The sequence below is a fragment of the Arachis hypogaea genome, chromosome 9 (genome assembly GCF_003086295.3).
Source record: "Arachis hypogaea cultivar Tifrunner chromosome 9, arahy.Tifrunner.gnm2.J5K5, whole genome shotgun sequence".
Lineage (NCBI taxonomy): Eukaryota > Viridiplantae > Streptophyta > Magnoliopsida > Fabales > Fabaceae > Arachis > Arachis hypogaea.
The window spans coordinates 117049079-117073585 of record NC_092044.1 but is presented as its reverse complement, the minus strand read 5'-3'; the positions used below and the strand labels follow the sequence as shown (position 1 = coordinate 117073585).

Genomic DNA, 24507 nt, shown 5'->3' with positions numbered 1-24507 from the left:
TCCAAACACAGTGTAAGATCTTGGGGTAAACTTCCAAAATGCATCCAAATTATTTTGTCGTCGACAAAGATACTCCCAAATTTTATTATCAACAAAAATATTTTCAAATTATTTAAAAAGATGACAAAAATGTTTATTTACGTAAATTTGGACGTTCTATATTATCAAAAAAGAATGATGTACTAAATAGAACTTTTTATACAATAAGGAAACTCTAACATTAACAAGTAAGTTAGGTCACGCTTTTCCATTAATAAAACAAGCTTTGATCACAATTGGTCATTTTTTACACGTTTTACAATTATTTAAGAATATTTTTATTGATAACAAAATCTAAAAACACTTTTTGTCTGGAGACCACAGCTTTAGTAAGAGTTGGTCCACCTAGGAAGTGAATCCTCTCTAGTAAAAAAAAACTCGATAAAAAGTTGGATGGTGTCCAATATTAAATTTAACCCTTTATTATTTTCTCTCATTTATGTTTTGTTTTACTTATAGAATTAAAGATGAGAAATCACACTTTATTTCTTTAAGAGTTAAAAAACTGAAGAGAATCTATTTTTGTCCACCTAATGTCCTAATCAACCTGCACTCAATTTTTTTTCTTAATTTGAATTAATTACTTGAGTTCAAAATTAGTATGCATGAGATTAAATTTAAACTGCATTGCTTCCAATGTACCAAAAGAAAAGGCAGTATAAAAAGTTTACAGTGATAAACGTATATCTTTTAATTTTTTTATATGTTTGGAAAAGGCTTGCAAGAGAACCGAACAAATTAACAACGGGACAACATACGACTAATTTAAGTATGATACTACATACATTCCTTTTAGATTTGTGTCAACATCTTGGATTTTATATTTTGTATACTAGTGCACGACCCGTGCAACGCAGGGGTATGGCACAAAAATAATGAAAAACGTTAAATATATCATATATGTTAATTAAAACGAAAAGACATAAAATTAGTATTCAATTAATTTAAATAATAAATAATTATCCCTTGAATTCCATTATTAAATACAAAAAGAATAAATTTTATAGTGATGTAAATTATCCCTTTACTTTTAAAAATTTTAACAATGGAATGATCAATCTGTTCAAGAAGTAAAGTAATGCCAACATTAACAATTATCCCTTTATAGAAACTTGCATCCTTTTCCATCTTGAAGAAGACCAACATTAACAATTCTTTGATAGTAAAGTAATGCCAACTCAATAAGATGTCTGTCATTAGAAAGTCGAGCTTAACACCACAAACGAAAAATAAACAGAGAAACACACATAGCAAGCAATGAAAAACTTGACCAAATGTAAACATAAAGAGGCCAAACATGTGTCTCATGCTTCCTTATGTTGCCTATTTATTGAATGGTTAATTCATTCCTTATTTTACATACAAACCGGCAAGATCTTCCAATGGATTCTAGCCACAAAGATCGAATATTGTGACATCGATTGACTTCAAGATATGTAAGTTCCTTGCATCCGGTAGCAATTGCTTCCAAGCCCTTGCGACTTAGTATTAGATTCCTTAACTTCTTGCATCCGTTACCAATGGCAAACAAATTCCTGAAATTAACCATTATTCAAACCAAGGAGATTACTAACTAAAGCAGGAAAATAATGATAGAATTCTTAGCAGAATTCAGAATTTAACAATTGGAGACATGAGGAAAGAGTGTGCAATTGCATGCAACACTTAAGGGTCATGCAAATGGAGCTAAATAAACAATATAGTTAAGCTTATATAACTAAATGTGCTTGAACACTATCAAAGCAGTATCAACATTATAAATAACATGTTAAATCATATAATGATTGGTTGCATGATGATAGTTGAGAGACACAAAGCATCATATGGTACATGCAACATGGTTAATAATTTAATAAAAAATAGCAGCATTCATTTACATATATGGTGCATTCTTTCTAATTTACAAACTTCGGAATCTGATTATTCTTGCTTATAGTTTCATTCTTGACTATCTGGTTAAAAACAAAACCAGAAAACTTGTTGTCTCCACTTCCTTTATATTTTCCATTAGAGTAATAATTAAGAATGCAAGTCAGAACATAGGGTAGAAAAAGGTACATTCCAAAATTCTAAAGAGAAGTGGTATATTAGCAATACAAAATTTCTGCCAAAGAGCATACATCTTGTGATGATGAAGCAGTGACTACATATTGTTTTTTGTTTTCCTGCAACTCATCTCTTTACCTAAACATCCATACAATTAGTGAGGCTCTTTCCCAAATCAAAATCAAGTCACACCAAAAAAATTATCATCAACTACAAACCCAATCAATTAGTGAGACTTTAAGTAATAAACCAAACTGAAAGTGTGACCCATAAACCTTACAATGACAAAAATAAAAAACCTATAAGATAGATAATAAATCATCAATAATTTACCTCATTAGCAAGCTTCAAATACAGTATACCCTTGTAAAAAAGAAAGATTAAATAAAACTAAGTGCTAGCATCCATGTAAAAAGCAGCTTCAGGTGAGTAATTTTGTATCAACAATGAATGATTATCTTTGGCTCTTTTGGAGCTTATAAGAAGAACAAAAGGAACTCCCATTTGAAGCAGAAGCGAGGTGGGCATTGTGCATACAAAAGCAGTTATACACCAAAATGCATTACGAACCATAAAGCTATCACAAACACTAACTGATGAGTGAGAAAGTAGAGAGATAGAGAAAGTGACCTGAACAATGGAAAACTCCAAAATCCATTCACACTTGAAAACGTAATGCAAACCAAAAGGTAGACCAATGAAGAAACCCTCAACTTTACCCTTCCAGTCACTCAAAACCCGTCACTGATTGCCCTAATGTAGTTGTGGATGCCGCAAAGAGCAACGAAACCCTGGCAGGGGCATTCCTTGCAAGGTCTAACTCGTGTGTAAAAACATGCTTGGGCAAGTATAGTTCCATATGTTTGACCCTAAAACTTGTTAATAGCCATGGATAATAACACACACCAGAGAGGAAGAGCCCTTTCCTATGATTAAGATCATCTAACATTGCAATGACACTGTCACCAACTTCACATGCTACATAATACCACAAAAGTCATGTAAAATTATAAATATACATTAATAGAGCGGTAGTCAAAATAATAATGATAATAAGAGAAATACAATTATGGACGTTCAAAAGAGCATAGAATATTATATATCACCTAAGCAAGTCTTTTGAGAACTTCATAGCTCTAAATCATTAAGAAATATGAATAGCTATTTTTCTAGAAAACAGGATGCACAATGCACACAATGCAAAATGGTTGATCTCTAAACTCTCATTATGTAGAATAATAGGTTCACATAAATGAAAGAGTCTAGGAAAGAACTATCTTAATTCTATAGGAACAGAGGCTTTCAAAAGAAAAATTGAAAAAATAATTTAAATGCATATATTTGCCAAAACATAAAATTTTCAAGATAAAAGTCACCATCTCAACAAAAATTAGCTGAAAAAATATAGCATGTGTAGTTAGAGCGTGAATATACAATAATGAAAGCAAAAGCAGCAAAAAAAAAAAGCTTCATGATTTTTTAAAAAAAATAAATATTTACTCCAAAGTCCAAACTATAAATATTCAAACTTTGCACCAGCCAGATCCACCTCATCGAACTAAAACATAACCACTGAAAGAAGAATATCAAATACTAATGTTGCAAAGCAATTGATACATATCATTAATATAAAAGGAGACAAAGTGGATAAAAAAACGTATGGGAGAGAGAGCTTAATTTTTCTGAATCCAAAATCATTAGGAATTGTGGTGCAGAATTCTCTATAGTAAACAAAGAACTCAATTAAGGAATGGCAATCCGATATTTTAAAGCAAAATTATATCCCTCAAATGAAAAAAAATTAAGTCATAATATATAGGCAAATCAATACCCAACTCTTTGAAAAGCAAATAAGCAGCAGAAGGCACATGATTTCAACAAAAATGAAAAAGAAAAAAGAGCATAGAACACTAAGTACAACGGAAAAAAGAAGTGCATAGAACACTAAGTACAACGAAATACTGAATCTTCTTACTCACGTAATTGCTCAGGGGCTCTCCTATCAGATTTATCAGTCACACAAGCAAGTTTTTTGAGAACTTCATAGTCCTAAATCATTTAAGAAATATAAATAGTTATTTTTCTAGAAAACAGGATGCACAGTGCCAGCAATGCAAAATGTTGATCTCTAAACTCTCATTATGTAAAATAATAGGTTCTCATAAATTAAAGAGTCTAAGAAAGAACTATCTTAATTCTATAGGAACAGAGGCTTTCGAAAGAAAAATTGTAAAAATGGTTTAAATGCATATATTTGCCAAATATATAATTTTTTTAAGATACAGAGACAAATTTACCATCTCAACAAACCATTATTCAAACTTTGCGCCAGCCAAATCTACCTCATCGAACTAAAACATAACCACTGAAAGAAGAATATCAAATCCACCTCTATCCAAGCAATTGATGGCAATGTTCTTACTATAGAAGCATTCAAATTGAAATAAAACTGGAAAAGGTAAAAGAGAACAAAATAAAACAGATCGAATTCAAAAAATAAATAAATAAATGTGAATTAAATGTATATTATAATAGCAGTCATCCACAAAACGGAAAGTTGAAAGTCCCATTGCTCTTTAGCAATTTGAAGAAAGAAACTGGTGGTTTATTCTTGGTAACTTAAGGTAAAGCTTCTTGATCATAGCTTGAACCCTGCTGAAATAACTAAATGACAAAAGAACAAACTAAAAAATACTAAAAAAGAACAAACCAACAAAAACCCCATAAATAAATGACAACTATCAGTAGATTAATTGGAAAAATAAATTACCACTTATTTGTGATTCCTTCTAATAGTTTTCTTAGTAGAATTCTTCATACCCATGGATCTTGTCTTCATATTGCACTATCGAGAAGCCTTTGCAGCTTTGCTGTCTGGTAACATACCCATTTTCATTGTTAGAAAGTTCTGGTTGTTAGAAATCAGATCCCAAATAATTTTAGTAAAATCAACATATATCAAAATGGAACCATCAAATAAACATTAAGCAAAAATATCTACCAAAATTCACTGAGAACCATGACCTCCACTATATTTGTGCTTGTACATAATGGGGTGAACCTGAAAAAAGAAAGTAATGCAAATAAGAACATTTAAAAGAGAAAAACGGCAGAATCCAAACCCACCAATAATCTCTATTGCTAACACCATGACTCATACGACACTAAATGAGAAACCTCTTGTCTAGTAGATCCAATCAGTTCAAAGGATTCTAAATCCCAAATTTTAGTGTACTGTCTGCTGACCCCGCAATACAATTTGTGATATTCAAAAGCTTAAGAATAAACATCGAGACTTTCAATCTTTAGGCATCATGTCACAATTAAGTTAACCAAAATTAGAGGGAAAAAAATATATGTATAAATGCCAAGTCCACACAAATACATATTATGCTTAGTATGAAAAAGTTAATTTGCGAGTGGTCCATACATTTGCACTTTCTACGTCGGTGATATATGTTTGGGGGACTGCATTGAAATAAAAAAATAAATTGGCTTCTTATTTAATTAGATCCTTATATAGAGAAGAGAAATTTGCCATATCTAGTAAGATATTTAGATAGTACATGTACTAATTTGCCATATCTAATAAGATATTTAGATAGTACATGTACTAAGATTGACAATAGTAAAATAATAAAGTAGTGAATTGAAATTTACACCTTGAATTATGTACTTCTGCTGATAATGGATTTAGATACTGAAAGCACCCACCACTGTTAGTATAGAAAAAGTTTTCCTAAAAAAAAAAGAATTAACTAAAATAAGAAAACATACTAAGCTGAATTTAAGTCTTCAACTCTATTATCATTAATACTATATAAATTGATGTTCAATGCTTGGTTAACATATAAGTTGACTACATGTATAAGGTGCATCCCATATCTATCCTTAAACTCTAAGAAAACATAAAATTTGAATACAATCCTATGTAAATTTAGACTGTCATCTTTTAAAATAAATAGAATTTAATTAGATGGTAAATGAAGACTACCATCATGTTTATGCTTTGAAATCAGCGGACTCAAGTTGTTCCCCACTTCCCCCACTTTGTACACCAAACCAATTTATTTAAAAAAAATCACGATGGCTAAGATCACAATTTATTTCAATTGCAAGGAATATAACAAAGAGATCCTTCTTACATATTGGCATATTGCCATTGCTCACTCCCAAATACCGAACCAATCTCTGTATTTCTGCTGCATGCTCTGCTGCTTCAATACCCGTTTTTATATCAGACTCGGAAACTATCTCAAGCAAAGGTGCCTTGCTCTACTTAGATCAACCATTCAACCTACCATGAAAACACCAGAAACTTCAACACTCTTTTATCATGGATAGAGGTGGTTGAGCAAATTATGTGTGATCTAACCATGAAATAACTAAAGGTATTTGAGGGATTGTCCAAATATAGATGTGTTAAAAAAATATGTAACTCAGTACAACAGATGCACAACAAATAAAAACAACATATTAAGCACTAACGTTAGAAATAACTAAAGTTCCAAAAAAGAAGAAAAAAGGATTACATGTAGATACCAAACTCCATGATCAAAGCTCAAAAGGAGATACCGAACCATGTTTCACAGACAGCTGATTTGATTTTGTTGTTTAATACTGCAGCTCCTAGTATTAGAGAGCGAGAAAAAGAGTGATGAGAAGAAAAAATTGGAAAACATGATTTGTGAGGATAATGAAAATGAACATATACAAATGATTTTTTTTTCAAATTAATTTTTAATTCAAAATTTAAATTTTGAAATAATAAAATTTGTAGATTAAACAAATAATAATCATTTACATGATTTATCTAATTAATTAATTAAAACAAAAAAATAATAACCATGAACGCCGATTAGATCTCACGGCTCTGTTCTGCTGGGCTTTCGGCTTTCATAGTCTCACTGCATGTGCTCTCTATGAACGCCACTTAGTACTTTTCAGCTATATGCTTTCTTCCGCCGCTTCCTCCTCCGTATCCATCACCACACATGGATAGTTACCACGAACTCCACCACACCTACTGCGACCACCACGTCATACCATCGTCCACCACCACAGCAATCGGCACCTCATCCACCGTCGTAACTCTACCACCACTGCTGGCGTTGCCTCCACCGCGATGACTCCCCTGAAGTTTGGAGCCATCAGGTACAATGACATTCTCTGCCTTGGTGAGTACATGAACTTTATAACCTCCATCTCCAACTTAGATTAGGAACAGCAAGAAGAAACGAACGGAAGAAGGGAAGAAAAAAAAAAGAGGAGGAACTGACGATGAAGGAGAAGAATCAAAGAAGAAGAGGAGGAAGAGAGAAAAATGAAACAGAGAATGGAGAACGTAGATGATAGAAAATTGGGAATGAACTCCTTTTTTAATTGATTTTGAATTCGAAATTTGAAATTTCAGGGGAGTTTGTACATGTAAAGTAGGCACGATGTTCAGAAGAGTAGTGGAATGCGGATGATTTGATCATGGGGTATTATTGTAATAAAGATCATAGATAAAAAAATTTGAAAAAATTTAGAGGATGCCACATAGGAATTCCACTACTGAATAAACCTTCTTTTAAAGGATTGTTATAGGATAGGATTGGAAAATTTAATTCACATGAAACTTTTTGTTGTACAGGATTCAAATTTAACTTCCAATCTAGAGCATCTCAATTATTTGGCTAATTGTAGAGCATTTTAAAATAACTAAAACGTCTTTTGGAATTGAAAGGTGATTATACATAAACAAAACTAACATTAGTAAGTAGCAAACAGGCAAATCAACATGTAAAACAAATTTTGACAAATCAGAAAGATACAACATGAAGTTTATATTTAACCTTTTAAAGCCTGAATAAAAAATTACCCTTTTAAATAGTGGTTAAGATTGAAAAAACAGCCTTCAAGGCTCTTCAAACATTTCGACTTTAAACAATCTAACATTAAATATCGACCTAGATGGGACAATCCAAGCTACTAAAAATATAATCAAACTATTAAAATTGCAAGTACAAACCATAAAATAACCAAAATTTGGAGTACCGTCTCTGCTTTGAAACAATAGTTTGGCCAAAATGAGGAACTCACCTAGCAAAGGATCCACGAATTACAAATATGAGAATAAAACACTACAAAGTTTATGAAAGATAGTAAGGCAAAATATAAATCTAACTTGAAGCATTTCCATCCATTCAGCATAATTATGCCTTGAGGCGTCCAAAGAACTTTTGCTTCTCTTGTGTTGTCTGGAAGCGACCATGTCCAAACTTTGAGGAGGTGTCGATGAACTTGAGCTTGATCTCCTCCAGGGCAACACGGGAAGTCTGCTTGAGGAGGGATTGGCGCAATGTAAGAACCCTTTTTTTTGGACCAACTGTGCAACCCTTGACCATGAGATAATCATCCTTAACAATACCGTAGTGCGGGAAGCCACCCATGGGGGTAATGTCCTTATCAGTTCTGCCACAGAAACAAAGTCAATTGGTTATGGTTTCAACTTTAATAATTTTATGTATACCACAACAGATTAAGAAAACAGACAAGTCACTCACCTGTCAAACTCGGTATCACCAGTGTGAGACTCAGTTCCAGCTTTGCCAAGCTTGTAAATCTTCTTGTTCAACTCAGTTCTGTGGTGGTATCCGTTCTGACCAGCCCTGGCAACAGTGAAGGATACCCTAGCAGGATGCCAAGCACCAATACAAGCCACCTTCCTCAAACCCCTGTGAGTCTTGCGGGGAAGACGAGTCACACCCCAACGGGTCACAACACCTTCATAACCCTTACCTTTTGTGACACCAATGATGTCAATCATCTCATCCTTCTGGAACACAGCATCAATAGGAACCTGTTTCTCAAAGAAACCATGGGCAAAGTCCACCTTCTGGGCAATAGTGCCACCGTTGACTTGGATCTCCATGATATGGGCCTTCTTCTGCTTCAAACCCTTCATTTTTCTGATCTGGAAAAATAAAAAAGTCACGTGTTAATAATATATCTAAGATCAAATCAGTTAAAAACCATGATTATGGATTTGGACATCAATCAACAAAATACTATTTCAAAATACAAGGAATATCATGTACCAAAGTATTTGCCAAACAATAATTATAAGCATTCAGTACAGATGATATATTGCAGAATTCAAAACAATTGGTTAAGCATTTAACCAAAATGTGTTTTATCCTACTATCTTCAATGCATTCTATTCCTAATAACAAAAAAAGGGACCATAAAGAGATTAGAAACAATGAGAGTCAGAAATCTCGTGTGGAAAGTGCTGCTCATTGCACCAAATTCCTTGGTACTGCATTAGCACAGGAGTTCATCATTCTCATTCCAAAAAGGAAACAAATGGCAGTTGATAATATATACACTTGTGAATGCATGTGTATTCAAACATCTGACTAAATAAAGACACTTAATAAAGAAAATTATAAATTACTTTGAGATGGGTCATCAAGTACCTGAGTGTGAGCCAAAACACGGACTACGGTTGCATATTTCTTGATCTTCTCAAGCTGTGATTCAATGCTCTTCTTTCCATCTTCAGATTCATACTGCTTTGAGTACTTGGTGAATGCCTTCTTCTTGGACTTGCACCAGTTCTTGTAAAACCTACGCTTGATCTCCTCACTCAAATGCTGAGCCCATACAGTGTTCAAGGTCCTCAGACCCCTTGGAGTTTTCACATAACCCACAACTCCGACGATAACCATTGGAGGGGTCTCGATAATTGTAACCGGCTCACAAGTCTCCTTCTTGTGAAGCTCTGATGTTAAAATAAACAAGTCAAAAAATATTTGAAAAAAAGGAAATCATAATGATAAATAGCAACCACATAAATGAAGGTTTTATACAGCTGATTGGATTGCAGGGAAACAATAATAGCAAAGTTCAATCATAAATTCATAATTTAACAAAAACAAGTGAGAAAAACCAAAATAAATTAAAAAAATAGACATGCTTAATGGTTTGGCAACTGCTCAAATTTTTTTACGATACAAGGTAGGACAGAAAACACTTTTCCAAACAATAGATATCTCAAGAAACAGTCTTCTCAATAATTTGAGAAACTATAATATAACCAGAAACCCTGATTTTTATACAAGCAAAAATACTCATCTAATCTTTCAGCAGCTATAAACCTGGTGAACCATTTCACCAATAACAATTAAGAAAATGGACCATGCCCTGATATGTAGCATGAAACACGAGTAAATAAGTGACTCACTGGATCCTGGTTTCTCGACCTCTCGAACAATGTGGGTCATACCAGCCTTGTAACCCAAGAAAGCAGTAAGCTTGGGTGATTTTGATGGATCATCCTTGGGGAATGCCTTCACTGCATGAATCAAATTACAATGTAACGAGTCAGAATTGTTATATCCCTATTCTTAATAAGTACTATTCAAAAGTAAAAAATAAAAAAGTGAAAACCCTTAACACCAGCAAATGTAGAATACAACCCATCTTCTCAAACGAATTGACAAACTATCATAACAATACATCATCCAAATATTCTTATTGAAAAAAATGGCCATAACAATGACAAGTAATATATATAAATGAGTTCAAGAAAAACATATCCAGGGTAACAGATCGTGGAATTTCATATTCAGAATATCATTATACAACAATTTGAGAAACAAAAAATACCTTTTCCTCTGTGACGAGCAGCACGCTTCCTCGGGAGAAATCCCAGAGAACCGTGTCTTGGGTGCTCGAACTTCCTGTGAGACATCCTTCACCTCCTTCAAGATCAACAACACAAACACATGTCAAAATGAAGGTAATTTAGCTGGGAAATGAGAACCAAAAAAAATTGAAAAACCTCAACTATTTCAATGAAACAATCATGAAACAAGTCATTCACATGGTTATCTACTACTGCCAGAGAGAAGCAACAATAATGCGGAATGGAGGTGAGAAGAGGAAGAGAGAGAAGAGAGAACCTGCAGCGGCGAGAGTGGTGTGCCAAGCTGAAAAGCAATGAGGGCTAAAACCCTAGCGCCTTTGCGTCGTTATATAACGTCAACTTCTTTAACTATAATTTTTAAGCCTAATTTTTATGGGCCGGATCCACACTTCATTTCAGTTTTGGGCCTCACATGAATTATTTTACACGATTATATTTACAATGCAAAAAAAGAAAGATTCCGGTTAAAAATTTAAAATCCATTATTTACCAACTTAGGAAGAACTATGAGTTGCAGTATCACATTTGAGACATAATATTCATTAACACTCGTCCGATAAGTATGTCTGTCCAACCGTCTTAATAAAACATAAAAAAAATTTCTCCAGATATATTTGTACATACTTAAATACCATCATATGTCTGCGTATCCAATCTTATTCTTAATATGTATTCTTGAAATAAATTTAAAAATAATATATATTATTATTTATTAAACAAAAAATATTTTAATACTTTATATAATTAAAATAAGACATTAAAAATAATTAAAAAATTAATTTATATTTTAATATTAATAAATTATCAAAAATCATTATGATTTATCTCAAAAATATATTATATTTTATATATATGAGTGTCTTCGTGTCTTATAAGATTTTAAAATTCGTGAGTGTCATATGGTGTCTCTGTGCCAGTGTCCATGCATCATAAGTACTAACATATTGGGTTGAAACGAATATTTTATAAGGACTAACAAATTTTCAGGAGTTCGAATCCTGCCTTGTGCATGCAGCATCCCATTGGCTAGGAGACCCTTAAATGGAACTCACATCTGCGAAGAATTAGTTCTTGGCCTGTCAAGTTGGGAAATATCCTGGGAAAAAAAATTTGGAAAAGTATAATAGATAATGAAAATGCTAAAAAATGTAAACAATGGATATGTCTGGATGTTGTTGAGTCTACAGCGGAATTTTGACTTCTAATACATACAAAGTAATATTAAACTGAACACTACTCACAATAATGTACTCGCTATATATTTTGTAAAGAGGAAAAATAATATAAAAGATTTCTTCTAACTAACTCTATAAGATGATGTAAATAAGGATATTGTTATTGCTATTGTTTTCAATTACAATTCTAAAGACGTATATATAGTATCTCTATGCTATAACTTCAACGAATAAGAATAAATTCTCCGACAAAAAACTCCTTACTAAACATTTTGAGTTCTCTCCTATTAGAACTCATTTATTTTACTTTCTAAAATTACTCTTATTTTTCTTTTATTCTTACAGATGTTCAATTCAATAGGTATGTAAATGGTTGATTATGTTGATTCTTAATTGGATAGTTATTTCTTTTGATTCAGTTTACTCATACACAGTTAACAATAGCTGGATGTTCACTAGATGTGCACATGGTTATCCTAATATTAGAGTTTAGGAGGTAATTTGGAGTAGAGTGTTTTTTTATTTTATTGGATTAATTCTAGAGTCCATTCTTCACAAAAATCATTGTCCACTTAGCAAAACCCAAAAAATTTATGCCTAAAAGGACCCTGAAAATAATTTATGTTAAAAAGTAAGTTTTTTTAATCTATTTTTACCCTAAGTTTATATGGAGTCTTTTTACCCTTAATTAAAATATATTTATTTGTAAAAAAATTAAAATATTTCTGATTTTGATAGGCAAAATATTCTTTTTCCAATGAACAAACTTTTTGTTTAAAAAAATATATATATGATGAAGGCAGTTATTTTTTTCTTTCATGGTTGGTCCTCATTAACCAACCCACGTAGCAGGAAATTCTTTTCGCATTTAGTGTAACTTCAGCTTCCAGAAAAATAAAATAAAATAAAATATAAAATATAAAATAACTGCTAGTTAGTGTAAGTCGTGATTTTTGTGCAGTTGCTTTATTGCACTAGTTAGTGTGTTGTTTGGTTGAAACTTGAAAGCAGAGAGCAGACATGGATCTTCATGCTATGAAGCGGAAGCAACTGCAATCTTTGTGCAAGAAACATGGCATCCCTGCAAATCTAAAGAACCTAGAAATGGCACATAGACTCTCTTCCATTCTCAAGGTCAATTTACATGCATGCTATATGTTAGGATTATCAAAATCATGGTTGTTCTCTCTAAACAAATTTCATATTAGTGTGTAGTGTAACATCAGAAGATCTAAATCTATATTTTTGTTTGAGATATATGAATTAATAATATAATAGCAATTTTAATGCATTGACAGTGTAAAAGATTTTGGTATTGAATTTAGACACAGGAAAAAGAAGACTTTGGGGCATGCCCGAACATGTCAGATGTGGAGACTAATAAGCTGAATTCAAGCCATCATCATGATAATGATCATCACAAAGTGACTACTTCAGGTATTGTAATTATAATCTTCCAATAGAACAATGTGATTAACACACTTAATTAGATATATAGCAATGAGTTTATAATCTTTCAAATCTTGGTTCCTACACAATGCTACCAATCAAGCAGATGCAAGTGAAGTGAATGTTATATCTTCACTTAAAAGAAGTGCAAGCACAGATTTAGAACAAACAATTGGTTATTCTCCCAAGCACCACAAAAATTCAGAGATTAAAGGGTTGGAGTCTCAAAGGAATTCAATGATCCCAGGTTCACCAAGAGATGAGGATGCTGGAGCTTGTGACATGAACAATGTTGATCTTGCAAAGGTTGCTTCAGTGGAATATGCTAAGGATTTAGTTGAGGAAGAAGTTGCCAAGTTGGATGACAATAGTAGAGTTCTTCATAATTGTGAGAATGTTAATGAAACTAGAAAGGGTGGAGATGAAGCTGAAAAACAGTATAACAGAAATATGCCTCAAGAATCAACCAGTAAGTAGTAATAATCTAATATTGATGAACAAATGGTTTCTTGATGCAAAATCAACATTTTTGTTACTCCAGCTTTTACATCAAGTACTAGTTTTCAGTTTTGATCAAATGGTTTCATGATATATTATAAGACCAATTCTCTAGTTTCTTGGACTTTTAGACCAAAATTGTCGAAATTTGTGTTGTATATTAATATTTTGGGCTAACATCTGCACATGCAGATACTTGCGAGGCGATGTTGCCATCATCACAAGAACCATGTCAAGATGCAGATCCAGTGGATTCCATTGGTTTCTTCACCAAACCCCATGAAGCTTCTATAGTGATTGAAAAATTGGAGAATTTTGATAACACCCATGAGGTTTTGCCTGTACCACTTTATGACAGTGTCAAAAATGATGTGAATCTTGTACTACAAGTTTCCTCGCAGGACAATTATGTGAAAGGAGAACTTCATCACAAGCAGGATGAAAATATTTTTGTTGATCATGGTGATGTCTTGATTCTTTAGTGTACTTGTTTGATATTAACTCAGTTACAAATCTTGATTCATAGACATTATGGAGATGCAGATATAGATCAAGGGAAGATGGAATTAGAATTACTACCAAAGGATTTCAGAGAAGTTCAAAGTGAATCTTTGGTTTTCCTTCCAAGACCCTTGAATCTACAACAATCCAAAGGATTTCAGACTAAAACTAGTTTGACCTTTGAATCTTGTGATGTGAAAGAAAACATGCAAAGGATGAAGAAGGAGCAAGATGGAATGTTCATATCAAAAGGCACAAGTCCTAAGAAGCAGAGTTTACAAGAAATTCATCAGGAGTGAATTATGTGATTTTAGTGGTAATCTAACATGTGTTTAAGTTGAGAACTGAGTATTTAGTGTTTTATTTTCTTATGTTCTTGGAAACTTGGGTAATGTTTATGTTGAGAGAAACACTTATGTGTCAGGTATCTTTTTTAATATGCTTTCAGACCTTTTCTTGCATTTATGTTGAGGAATGCTTTTATCAAATATAAAATTTATATAGAATATTGTTTGATCATAATCTAGTACAAGGTACAAACTTAGGTTTAGCATATGGTATATGGTAACATCAAATTATGCTAAGATAAAAATGATATCAAATTAATAATGCAATAGTGAGAACAATGCCACACTCTTGATCCCATTTCTTTTCCCATTTAAGGAGGGATTCAAAACAAATGGAAAAATATTACAAATTTGAGATCCCTTATTCAGAAGGAAACTATATAATTACAATAACATTAGCTGCTCTACCATAATCACTGAACTCATCTCACATTCAATCTTCTAAACTCATAGAATGAACAAGTGTGAAAAAATTAAAAAAAAAAATCAAAACTCAATCAAATGTTTTATGTGCTAAACCATAGCTTTTTGTATCTACTTACACCCTCCACGTTTATATCCAAGAGTAGACTCTAATGCATGAAGGAATGTATTTGCCCAAAACTTTATGCATATTGTAGACAGTTTCATTACAAAAAAATATCAAACCATCTATGCCTTCATTTAATCATCACAATTCAACCCACAAAGTTCCAATACAATGTCACTTTTTGACAAAAATGGGTTGATCCTTACCCAAAGTAGTGAGAAGATTGAAGCAAGAAGAATAGCCCATACCAGAATGATGGTAGGAACACCTTCATGTTTTCCCATAACTCCCTTGAGGAATGGATAGAGATGGAGAATGACCCATAGAGCAAAAAATAGTTTACCAAAAAGGGGACCCCATGAATCATATCCATTGTTTATTGCATCTGAGACACCTACAATGACTCCTATTATGTTCATGATGAGCAAGGTCAAAGGAGGGATCAACAATGATGTCCACTTGAAGATGTAAAGTTCGGCGAATTCTCCGTCGTCCGCAGCTTTGGATGTGACTGTGAAGTTTGTGTTAACTCCAGCCAGAACCTTTAGCAAACCTTGAAAGAGAGCGAAGAGGTGCGAGGATGCACCACCAATGACCCAAAATTGTTCATTCCTCCACCAATCATGTATTCCAACACCTCCCCATTGCATTTCAAGGATGCCAGTTGCAGCTATAGAGATGAAGAGGGACATGAAAATGATACTAGCATAGTTGCTAATCTGTTCATAAGAAAATGAAGCATTAGTTAGTGCTCTACACAATGCACACAAAAACATCAACATACTACTTCTACTTAATCTGAAGCTTATAAAAAATAAAATAATACTTTTGATCATACCTCAGGGACTATGAACTTCCCAGTGAGGAGACAGACTGCTGGCAAGGTGCAATAGGCAATTAAGGGAATCGAAGTCAAAGGGTAGACGACAGAGTTAATGTAAGAAAAACGCTCCAGCCATTTCAAGCCACAACCATATCCATACCATATAGGACAGTGCCTACTCAACATGATCTCAACAGAACCAAGAGCCCAACGGAGAACCTGGTGCAGACGGTCCGAGAGATTTATAGGAGCCGAGCCCTTAAAAGCAGGCCTTTTCGGCATGCAGTACACAGATCTCCAACCATGACAATGCATCTTGAAACCTGTTAGAATATCCTCTGTAACAGAGCCATATATCCATCCAACCTGAAAGATAACCGGAAGTTAGCACAGATAGAAATACTTATTGAACCGCAGCTTTTAAGCATCAGCAGCATACCTCTTTTCCCCACTCAGTTTTATCTTCATAACCACAACTAATCACATGGATGGCTTCTTTCAAGAGTGATGTAGAACTTGCTCCTTTTAGAACACCTCCATCTTCCATAAGTGTTGAAGCTATGAAAACAGGTGATTGACCAAACTTCTTCTCAAATTTTAGTTGTGACATCAGTGATGACTTTTCACTATCTATACCTGCCATTGGGGATTTCAACAGAAAAACAAATTCTCATTACAATTCCGTCAAGTTAAAAGGCAGTAGCAATTTGGGGTATCCCATACCTTCAATTCCCTCTTCAATGTTTTCTAGTGCATGTATTTGCTTTGTACCATCCTTACTCTTTATCTTCTTTTTAGCACTTGATTTCACTTTCCTATTCTTCTTCCTAGATCCACAGCACAAGCAGCACCATCTAGGCCAACAGTTACAAGTCTTCGTCGGCGGCTTCTTCTTAACAGGGGCATCGTATCCATAAAGCGCCTGCCGCCGGAAGACACATCCAGTTCCAACATATATTGGTCCTTGGATGCCATCCAAACCTTTCATGTTGATCTACACGACATATCGAAACGAAGATTAACTTTTCATCCAAAGCACAATACAAATGCAAGTAAGCACAGGCAAACATGGACAAATTCCTACTTACATCAAAGAACACAACATTGCGATTCGAGTATCTATCATGACGATCGATCCCATCAAATCTTTGAGGAAATTGTACATAGCATATCTTTTTCCCTGATGTAGGATCCATCATGAAGCACATGGCTTCACGAAGTGCCTTACTATTGTTTATGTAGTGATCACAATCAACATTCAGTAGGTAGGGAGCATTTGATATGACAGCTGAAACTCGTATCTTGATAATCAACCACCACATTTAAAAGATAATTAGGTAAATAGAGAGATGCAAGTAAATCTAAAATGTTCAAGAGAAATAGAGGAACAAGTGAACAACTGAACAAGAGTCTCTACCAAGGCATTCATAGCACCAGCTTTTTTGTGGTGTTCAAATCCAGGTCTTTTCTCACGAGACACGTAAACTAGTTGAGGTAACTCGTTTCCTTCGATATCACGAACACCATTTTGGCCTAGGAAAACCTGTTGAGTGCATCACAAGTAAACAACACAAGGACACAGCTTTCACAATTCTGGACTCAGGAACAAAATTTTGCTGCATGATACTACTAAGTACTACTAACCTGTATCATCCCAGGATGATCTCTGACATTGTTTCCGGGCCACGGAGTTCCATCTTGCATTGTCCAGCCATCCTCTGGCACCTTCTGTGCCATTGCAACCAATGCATTAATCCGCACTTTGAATTCTTCATACTCTCTCTGTTGCCAACAAAGTTGAAGAGCCAAACAAATAAACTATTAAAGTAGAGTTGCTTCAACAATCTAAATTTTAAAATGGCACATCAATAACAGCTGCAAACCTTAATAGCGCGACGCTCCTTGACAAAGGTTGCATCCACTTTGTCTTTTAGATAGTCAACCTTCTGAGCAAAATACCATTCAGGAGCCCGCGGTTCAATGCTATACTTCTTGCAGAATGGAACCCACTTCCTTGCAAATTCAGATGTCTCTGAAAGTGCTTCAAATGTAAGCATAGCTGCACCATCATCTGAGACATAGCATGCAACTTTATCGACCGGATAATCCACGGCAAGAATGGACAGAACAGTGTTTGCAGTGATAAGTGGAGGCTCTTTCATTGGATCCACTGTACTGACAAATACATCTATATCAGCTAATTCGGATGGCTTTCCTTCTTTCTCATATCTGTTAAGGTGTAAAGAATTAGTTATAGAACTGTGACACACAAGGAGAAGTACTACAACAAAAGATAACTACCTAAGTGATAAACGGTCAAGGTATGTTTCGCGCTCGATTGGGCACCATTTTGGAAACTGATCCAAAATCCATGACACAGCAAACCAGATTTCACATATTACTGATGTCATCCATAATGCATATGCATCATTAACAGGATGGAGAATTCTGTAATGAAAAAATAGGCCTAGAACAGCGATTCGGAGTATTATGATAATTCGATATGGATTTATCTTGCTTGGACTAATTGGCAACTTCCTCCAGAGTGGCTGTCTACCTTCATCCATTCTGTTCACACAATTTGAAATCAAGCAAAAAATAAGGAAATAATAAACAAGCTTGGATTCAAGAAGTCAATTCTAATCTGAGTCTCTGAGATTAGTTGAAATAAATCTAACATTCAATATAAGAAGTTGGCTAATAGCACTTACTTAGGCAAATCTGGATGATCAAACTCATCACCATTTTTCCCACCATCATCATCAACCATTTCGTGCTGAACCACCTCGATTTTTTCATTCTGTTTTTTCTTCCACTCCTCCATCCGTTCCTTCCATGCAACACTTCCATATCCATAAACTGCCAAATCTTTTTTAGGATCCATCGGTCTGGGTTGAGCTGCATCGCCATCAGCATTATTGGACAAGTTAATAAGAAGGCACAGAACTTAAACATCATGCTTAAAAAGAAAACAAAAACAAAATGAATCAACTTACCTGGTATAGATGAATCAGGAAAAGGCATAGGATGAATCCGTCTACCACGATGCATGCATGGAGGAACAATGAGAGCATGCTTCTCAGCAGAAATCCCAACATCCTTAATTGAAGATAAGTCATGATTAGACAACTAGAAGCAGCAATGCCATAACAAATTTAAGAACAAACATTAGACAAGGAAATTAATTAACCTCATGACCATAAGTCAGGAGAGGGATATCAGCAGCTACAGAAGCTGCATCTAACTCTGATGGTGTGGTGATTCCAGAAGCATTCAACTGTGAATTCCGGGCAGTGTTAAAGCGAGCCGCAAGCATTGCCTCAGCAATGTGACAAGAATCATGCTTGATATTGCTTCCAATGTCAAACTCATTCTCCAAGTCATCAATACCATCCTCTTCTTCATCACCTTCAACTCTAGGACTACCTAATGATATTGGTTTGTTGCACTATTAGCCAAATATCTATATCACAATTCATACTACTTATGTTAAAGAAATAAAAGTAGAAATTGGTTGGGACCTCACCCTTGCTTCGTTTGTATCTGGTTTTGCACTGAGGGCAAGCTTGGTTACCCTCTCTTCTTTCATACTCATAGCAAGGCCTACACACAGGAAATGCACATTCATTGCAAGCAACAAAGGGTTCCCCATCCACAGTAACCTCAATCTCATCCCCACAGATCTGGCAAATTTGTCCACTCAATTCTGTAACTCCATTCACCTGAGAATCATATCATATGAGCAAATATTAACCTCAATCAATATGTCATTAAAATTGGACTGTATACTTATAGTTATAGTACACTAACAGAAGATACATGATTTTCAGTGCACAATATAGGCAACATCAAAGTAAGAAGAAAAGTTCAATGTATTTAAAGCATAAATAATTAAAATGACAAATAGTTGTATAAATATATTTAACATTTGTTAGGCTTTGAATTTTTCGTTGGTTTTTGGTTGGGGATATGGTGAAATTGGTAATTTGAGATGAAATAGAAGATCCATTTACCAACAAAATAAAAAGCACCAAATTCTTCGTCATCTTAAACCTCTTTGATTCAGCAGTTCACTGCTACATTTACTCTCTCTATATCTCTCTTCACTTAATTTCTTGTGTCCAGTTTCAGGTGAGTTCTGAAATAAATTTTTATTGTTATTTTTCGTTACAACAAATCCCTGTGAGCATTGCTTGATTCTTATGTTGCTACTGTTTGGTACTGTATTCAATTCTGATCAAAGTTGCAACCTTTCATTAAATGGGCAATCATAAAGTTTGCATTTTTATTTTAATTATTATTTATATTTTAATAACAATAAACATAAAGAACAAGAAACAAGGGGGGAGGAACAGGTTGACCCTCATATACCCAATTGGAAAAAAGGAAGACTGGAAAAGAAAAGAAAAGAAAAAAAATTCCACTGTTTATTTCAATAAGAAAGTGCAAAAATACCAAAAGCCAAATGGAAGAATCTGGATGTAAATTTTTCCATAATATGAATTAATATTTTCAGAAATTCTGCATGAAAATAACAAAACACACAAGAAGTAAAAGCAGGTTGAAAATTCAGCATGGAAATCCACTACAAACAAACACAAGAAGAAAAAAGAAAACTCTCATTTTGAAGAGCATGAAGGTGCAACAACAACTTGCAGTGTCATATATAATATAGTTTAGTAGTAGAGCATGGTAATAATGGCAATAAAGAAAGAAAGCAAGAAAGAGAATACTCACTCTTGCAGTGTCATCAGCATTGATAAGAACAAACTCATTCCTGTTATGTGAGCCTGCAACTAATCTTCCCTTTGTATCCATTGAAAGCTGAAACCACCACTCACCACCACCTGAACCAAACTGTACTGAACCTTTCAGAAAAATGAGAGGCCCACTTCAGAAACTCCATTGTTCAGCCTCTGCCATCTCCAACAAACCTCAAAAGAACACAACTTTACATTCAACTCACACACCCACCATCACCACAACATTACTACTACCACACAAGCTAGAGAGAGAGAGTGAGAGAGAGAGAGAGAAGCAAATATGGAAAATTTAAAGGGAGTATTGTAAATTTATGAAATTTATAAGATGAAAAAGAGAAGTTATGAATGATACGAGTTAAGAAAGTGAGTGAGATTTGGTGGGAATAATGATGAGTGAATTGAGTTTGATCCTTTGCTTGATAAACCAAGATTGTGGCCACTTATGTTAAAGAAAACTAGAACTTAACAAAAATCAAAAGAGAAAAGTTCGTCCGTGACAAACACGAGCTCGCACTTTGCATAGTTGCATTGCAGGAAGCCAAGAACTAAAATTTCTTTATAGAAAAAATGAAAAAGAAAGAAGAAAAGGTGAAAATTAAGGTGGGGGTTGGAAATTCCACGTGCAAGAACAAGAGAAAAAGACAGCGTAATTGTAAGGTGGGATATATATTTTTTACTGTCAGTGGTTTTTATGGGGTGGTTGAATCCATTATTATATTATAAGTAACGAAGTGTATGTTATAAACATTAACAGATACACATTCTTATAAGTAACATAACATTAAGAATGAATAAATCAGCATATCAAACGTGTAACGGTTTGTTAAAACTGTTTTTTAGTAGTAAAACATGGGGCGCCAAGGAAATATTATGAAAATAAAATTTTTTATTTTTTTTAAATTAATTTTGTAAAAGTATAATTTCACATAATACAAAATTAACTTTTTGGTGTTCCATGATTAAAATCCTAATATAGAGGTGAAGATTGGGAAAAACATCCTATAAAAAGTTAAAAATTTTAAGTATCTTGGGTGTATCACAGGATAATGGAGAGATTGAACAGGATGTAAATCATAAAATCCAAGCAGGTTGGTCAAAATGGCAGAGTGCATCTGGTTTTATATGCAACAAAAAAGTGCCTTTAAAACTTAAAAGGTAAATTCTATTGCACCGCTATAAGATCGGCTATACTTTATGGTACGGAGTGTTGGGTGGCTAAAGGGAAGTACGGACATAAACTGACTGTGGCAGAGATGAAGATGTTGAGATGGATGAGTAGTCATACGCGATTGGATAAAATAAGAAACGAAGATATAAATGAGAAAGTTGGAATAGCACCCATTGTGAAAAAAATGGTTGAATCGCGTCTCAGGTGGTTTGGACATGTGAGAAGAAGACCGATAGAACATCCAGTCAGAGGGTGAATGAGATGGAAGATAGACAAGCAACAAAAGGCAGAAAAAAACCTAAAAAGACCATTCATGAGGTGGTCAAACAAGATTTACATGTAAACAGTCTCTTTGTAGATATGATACATGACAGAGTATAATGGCGTCATTTGATTCATGTAGCTGACCGCACTTAGTGGGACAAAACTTCGTTATTATTGTTGTTGGTGGTAGTGGGTTATGGTGGTGACAGTGTTATAAATTAATTTAGTAGTTAATTTTTTGTATACATATAATAGGGTTGATTATACATACATTCTGGTCTCAATCAAATCAAATTTTTCAATGAGGTTTCAGTTATATGTGTAAGTTGTATTATATCTGGAATTTGGCTTGTGAAAGTGATTAAGCAACCATTATATTACAATGACCTAGAGCAATTTCTCTCTCTATATTTTCATGCATGAGAAATAATAGACAAGTCATTATTATTTCTTTTAACATCATGTGATGGATATATATATCCAACTAGCTTGGATCTTGTTTGCCCACAGACTCAACTTTGATCTCTTAATTTTCCTTTCTCAGAAGATAGAAATTATATAGAGGGGTCAGAGAGGGGTTAATATGTTCCTAGAAAGCTTCAGAATCCAAAGGAGGAGCAAATGAATGCTACACATGCTAATGGCAAAAACATAGTTAGGGAAAGTGGACCATTTTAGATGCTTCCCTTTTTATGCCATAGCAGCTTGTGTACCCATCTATTAATGCCTTGTGTATTAATTACCACCAAACATATCTGAAAATGAAAAAAAAAACTTTATAATAACAATAATAGTATGATTAAATAAATATCTTAAATAAACAAATAATTCAAATAATCCCAAATTGTGGTTGAACCTTGCATTAAATTTAAGGTAAACTTAATATTTGATTGGGTTATGCTACGTAATTAATCACTTTTTTAAACAACATGAACAACTATCAATCAAATAAAAACATATTATACTTTTAAATTATCCACTTAAATCTTAATATTAGAATAACAATTCGTACATCTAATAAAATGAACGTTCGATATATCTATTATTCATATTATTTAATATTTTTATTGTCTACCTATAGTTTCCTATTTGATTGCTGAGAGCCTCATTTCAAGATTTGGTGGGTATATATTATTGCTTAACGTGGAACCACTAACCACTGAATTTGTACTTAATTACTTAACCACTTAATCGCAATAAATAATTAAATTAAACGCTTACTATTCTGCCAAAAATTATAGTTGTTGGCATATATATATATATATATATATATATATATATATATATATATATATATATATATATATATATATATATATAGTTTCAAAAAATTACATTTAGATTTTCTTATATATACATATAGTTGCAAAAACTTATATTCAATATATAAACATTATTATGAGCCGAAACGTTGAACTCATCAAACTCTAAAACCGACACTAGTCAAATAATCAAAACTAATGGCACATATTAAGAAAGATAACTATTTATGTAGATAGCTTAATTGATAAGTTTTGGTGTAATAATAATGTGATGAGGGAAAAAAGAGTGAGTTTGGTTAAAAGACAAGGCAAGCAGAAAAAGGGGACCATGCCTGCCTTTGCATGTGGTATTCAATGGTTTCACCTTTCCATATTATATCATTTGCCCTTCTCTTAATTACTCGCTAATATAATTGGAGAACAAAGCTTATCCCATTACATCTATTGTCACTTTCATGGAGATATATCTGATCTGATCTTAACTACTCTAAACTCTATCATAGGGGACATTTGTTTGGATTCTAGCTTATGTTCTATACTTTCATGCATGCCTTAACATCAATAATAATTTTGCGTTGGAAAATGATTGGGAAATAAAAAATTTTAACCTAAAATTACTAAAATTTTTTAATTTTAATTTGACTTTATTTATATTATTTTTATACAATACACTCTTATACCTCATGACTAATGAAATAATATATTTCAGTTGACAGTAATACTAATTTATTTATTTTTTTAAAGGCATTAGTGATATAAATCATCGTATAGCTTTGAAATTTCATTTCATGTTTTCATAATTAAAAGATATTATTCTGATTTTTTAATCACACATTAACGGTAATATCGGTTATGCATTTAGGGCTTGTTTGGGTGAGTTTCTAATAAAAGATCTTTTTTCGAGTTATCTTTTTTTAAAAGATCTTATAGAGAAGTAAAAGTAATTTT

General features: G+C 33.5%; 2 protein-coding genes and 1 long non-coding RNA gene across 11 annotated transcripts; all 3 read right to left on the bottom strand.

Annotated features, from left to right (window-relative positions):
• Positions 1-1140: 1140 nt before the first annotated feature.
• LOC112712457 (uncharacterized) lies at positions 1141-7548 on the bottom strand. 9 transcript variants are annotated; one of them, XR_011866236.1, is made up of 10 exons: positions 6932-7357; positions 6618-6714; positions 6231-6382; positions 5748-5824; positions 5087-5146; positions 4856-4959; positions 4383-4534; positions 4065-4134; positions 2716-3063; positions 1141-1574 (listed from the first exon to the last, which is right to left on the bottom strand). It is a non-coding gene; the product is annotated as an uncharacterized lncRNA (long non-coding RNA). The 9 variants fall into 9 exon arrangements; XR_011866235.1 differs by having other exon boundaries at positions 4383-4450; XR_011866239.1 differs by lacking the exon at positions 5748-5824 and having other exon boundaries at positions 4061-4134; positions 4383-4450; positions 6932-7481.
• A 508-nt stretch (positions 7549-8056) lies between these two features.
• LOC112712456 (large ribosomal subunit protein uL3z) lies at positions 8057-11167 on the bottom strand. Its single transcript, XM_025765351.3, has 6 exons — positions 11037-11167; positions 10741-10835; positions 10316-10426; positions 9549-9853; positions 8634-9043; positions 8057-8541 (listed from the first exon to the last, which is right to left on the bottom strand). Exons 2-6 carry the CDS (start codon positions 10823-10825, stop codon positions 8283-8285), a joined length of 1170 nt encoding a protein of 389 aa, XP_025621136.1. The 5' UTR covers positions 10826-10835; positions 11037-11167; the 3' UTR covers positions 8057-8282.
• Positions 11168-14978: 3811 nt separating this feature from the next.
• LOC112712455 (cellulose synthase A catalytic subunit 5 [UDP-forming]) lies at positions 14979-21623 on the bottom strand. Its single transcript, XM_025765350.3, has 14 exons — positions 20840-21623; positions 19629-19824; positions 19293-19528; positions 19099-19201; positions 18814-19000; positions 18404-18670; positions 17986-18331; positions 17747-17884; positions 17520-17645; positions 17191-17403; positions 16826-17096; positions 16542-16738; positions 16118-16468; positions 14979-15998 (listed from the first exon to the last, which is right to left on the bottom strand). The coding sequence occupies exons 1-14, from the start codon at positions 20918-20920 to the stop codon at positions 15414-15416; spliced, it is 3297 nt and encodes a 1098-aa protein (XP_025621135.1). The 5' UTR covers positions 20921-21623; the 3' UTR covers positions 14979-15413.
• Positions 21624-24507: the final 2884 nt, after the last annotated feature.

Excerpts from the sequence above, each read along its gene's own strand:
- LOC112712456 (XM_025765351.3), bottom strand. The coding sequence starts at position 10,825 with ATGTCTCACAGGAAGTTCGAGCACCCAAGACACGGTTCTCTGGGATTT. Across the intron at positions 10,427-10,740 it reads TGCTCGTCACAGAGGAAAAG|TGAAGGCATTCCCCAAGGAT; the intron begins GTATTTTTTGTT and ends TGATTCATGCAG. Across the intron at positions 9,854-10,315 it reads GGTCGAGAAACCAGGATCCA|AGCTTCACAAGAAGGAGACT; the intron begins GTGAGTCACTTA and ends TTTTAACATCAG.
- LOC112712455 (XM_025765350.3), bottom strand. The coding sequence starts at position 20,920 with ATGGATACAAAGGGAAGATTAGTTGCAGGCTCACATAACAGGAATGAG. Across the intron at positions 18,671-18,813 it reads GATCATCCAGATTTGCCTAA|AATGGATGAAGGTAGACAGC; the intron begins GTAAGTGCTATT and ends TTGTGTGAACAG. Across the intron at positions 16,739-16,825 it reads CATTGAAGAGGGAATTGAAG|GTATAGATAGTGAAAAGTCA; the intron begins GTATGGGATACC and ends CCCCAATGGCAG.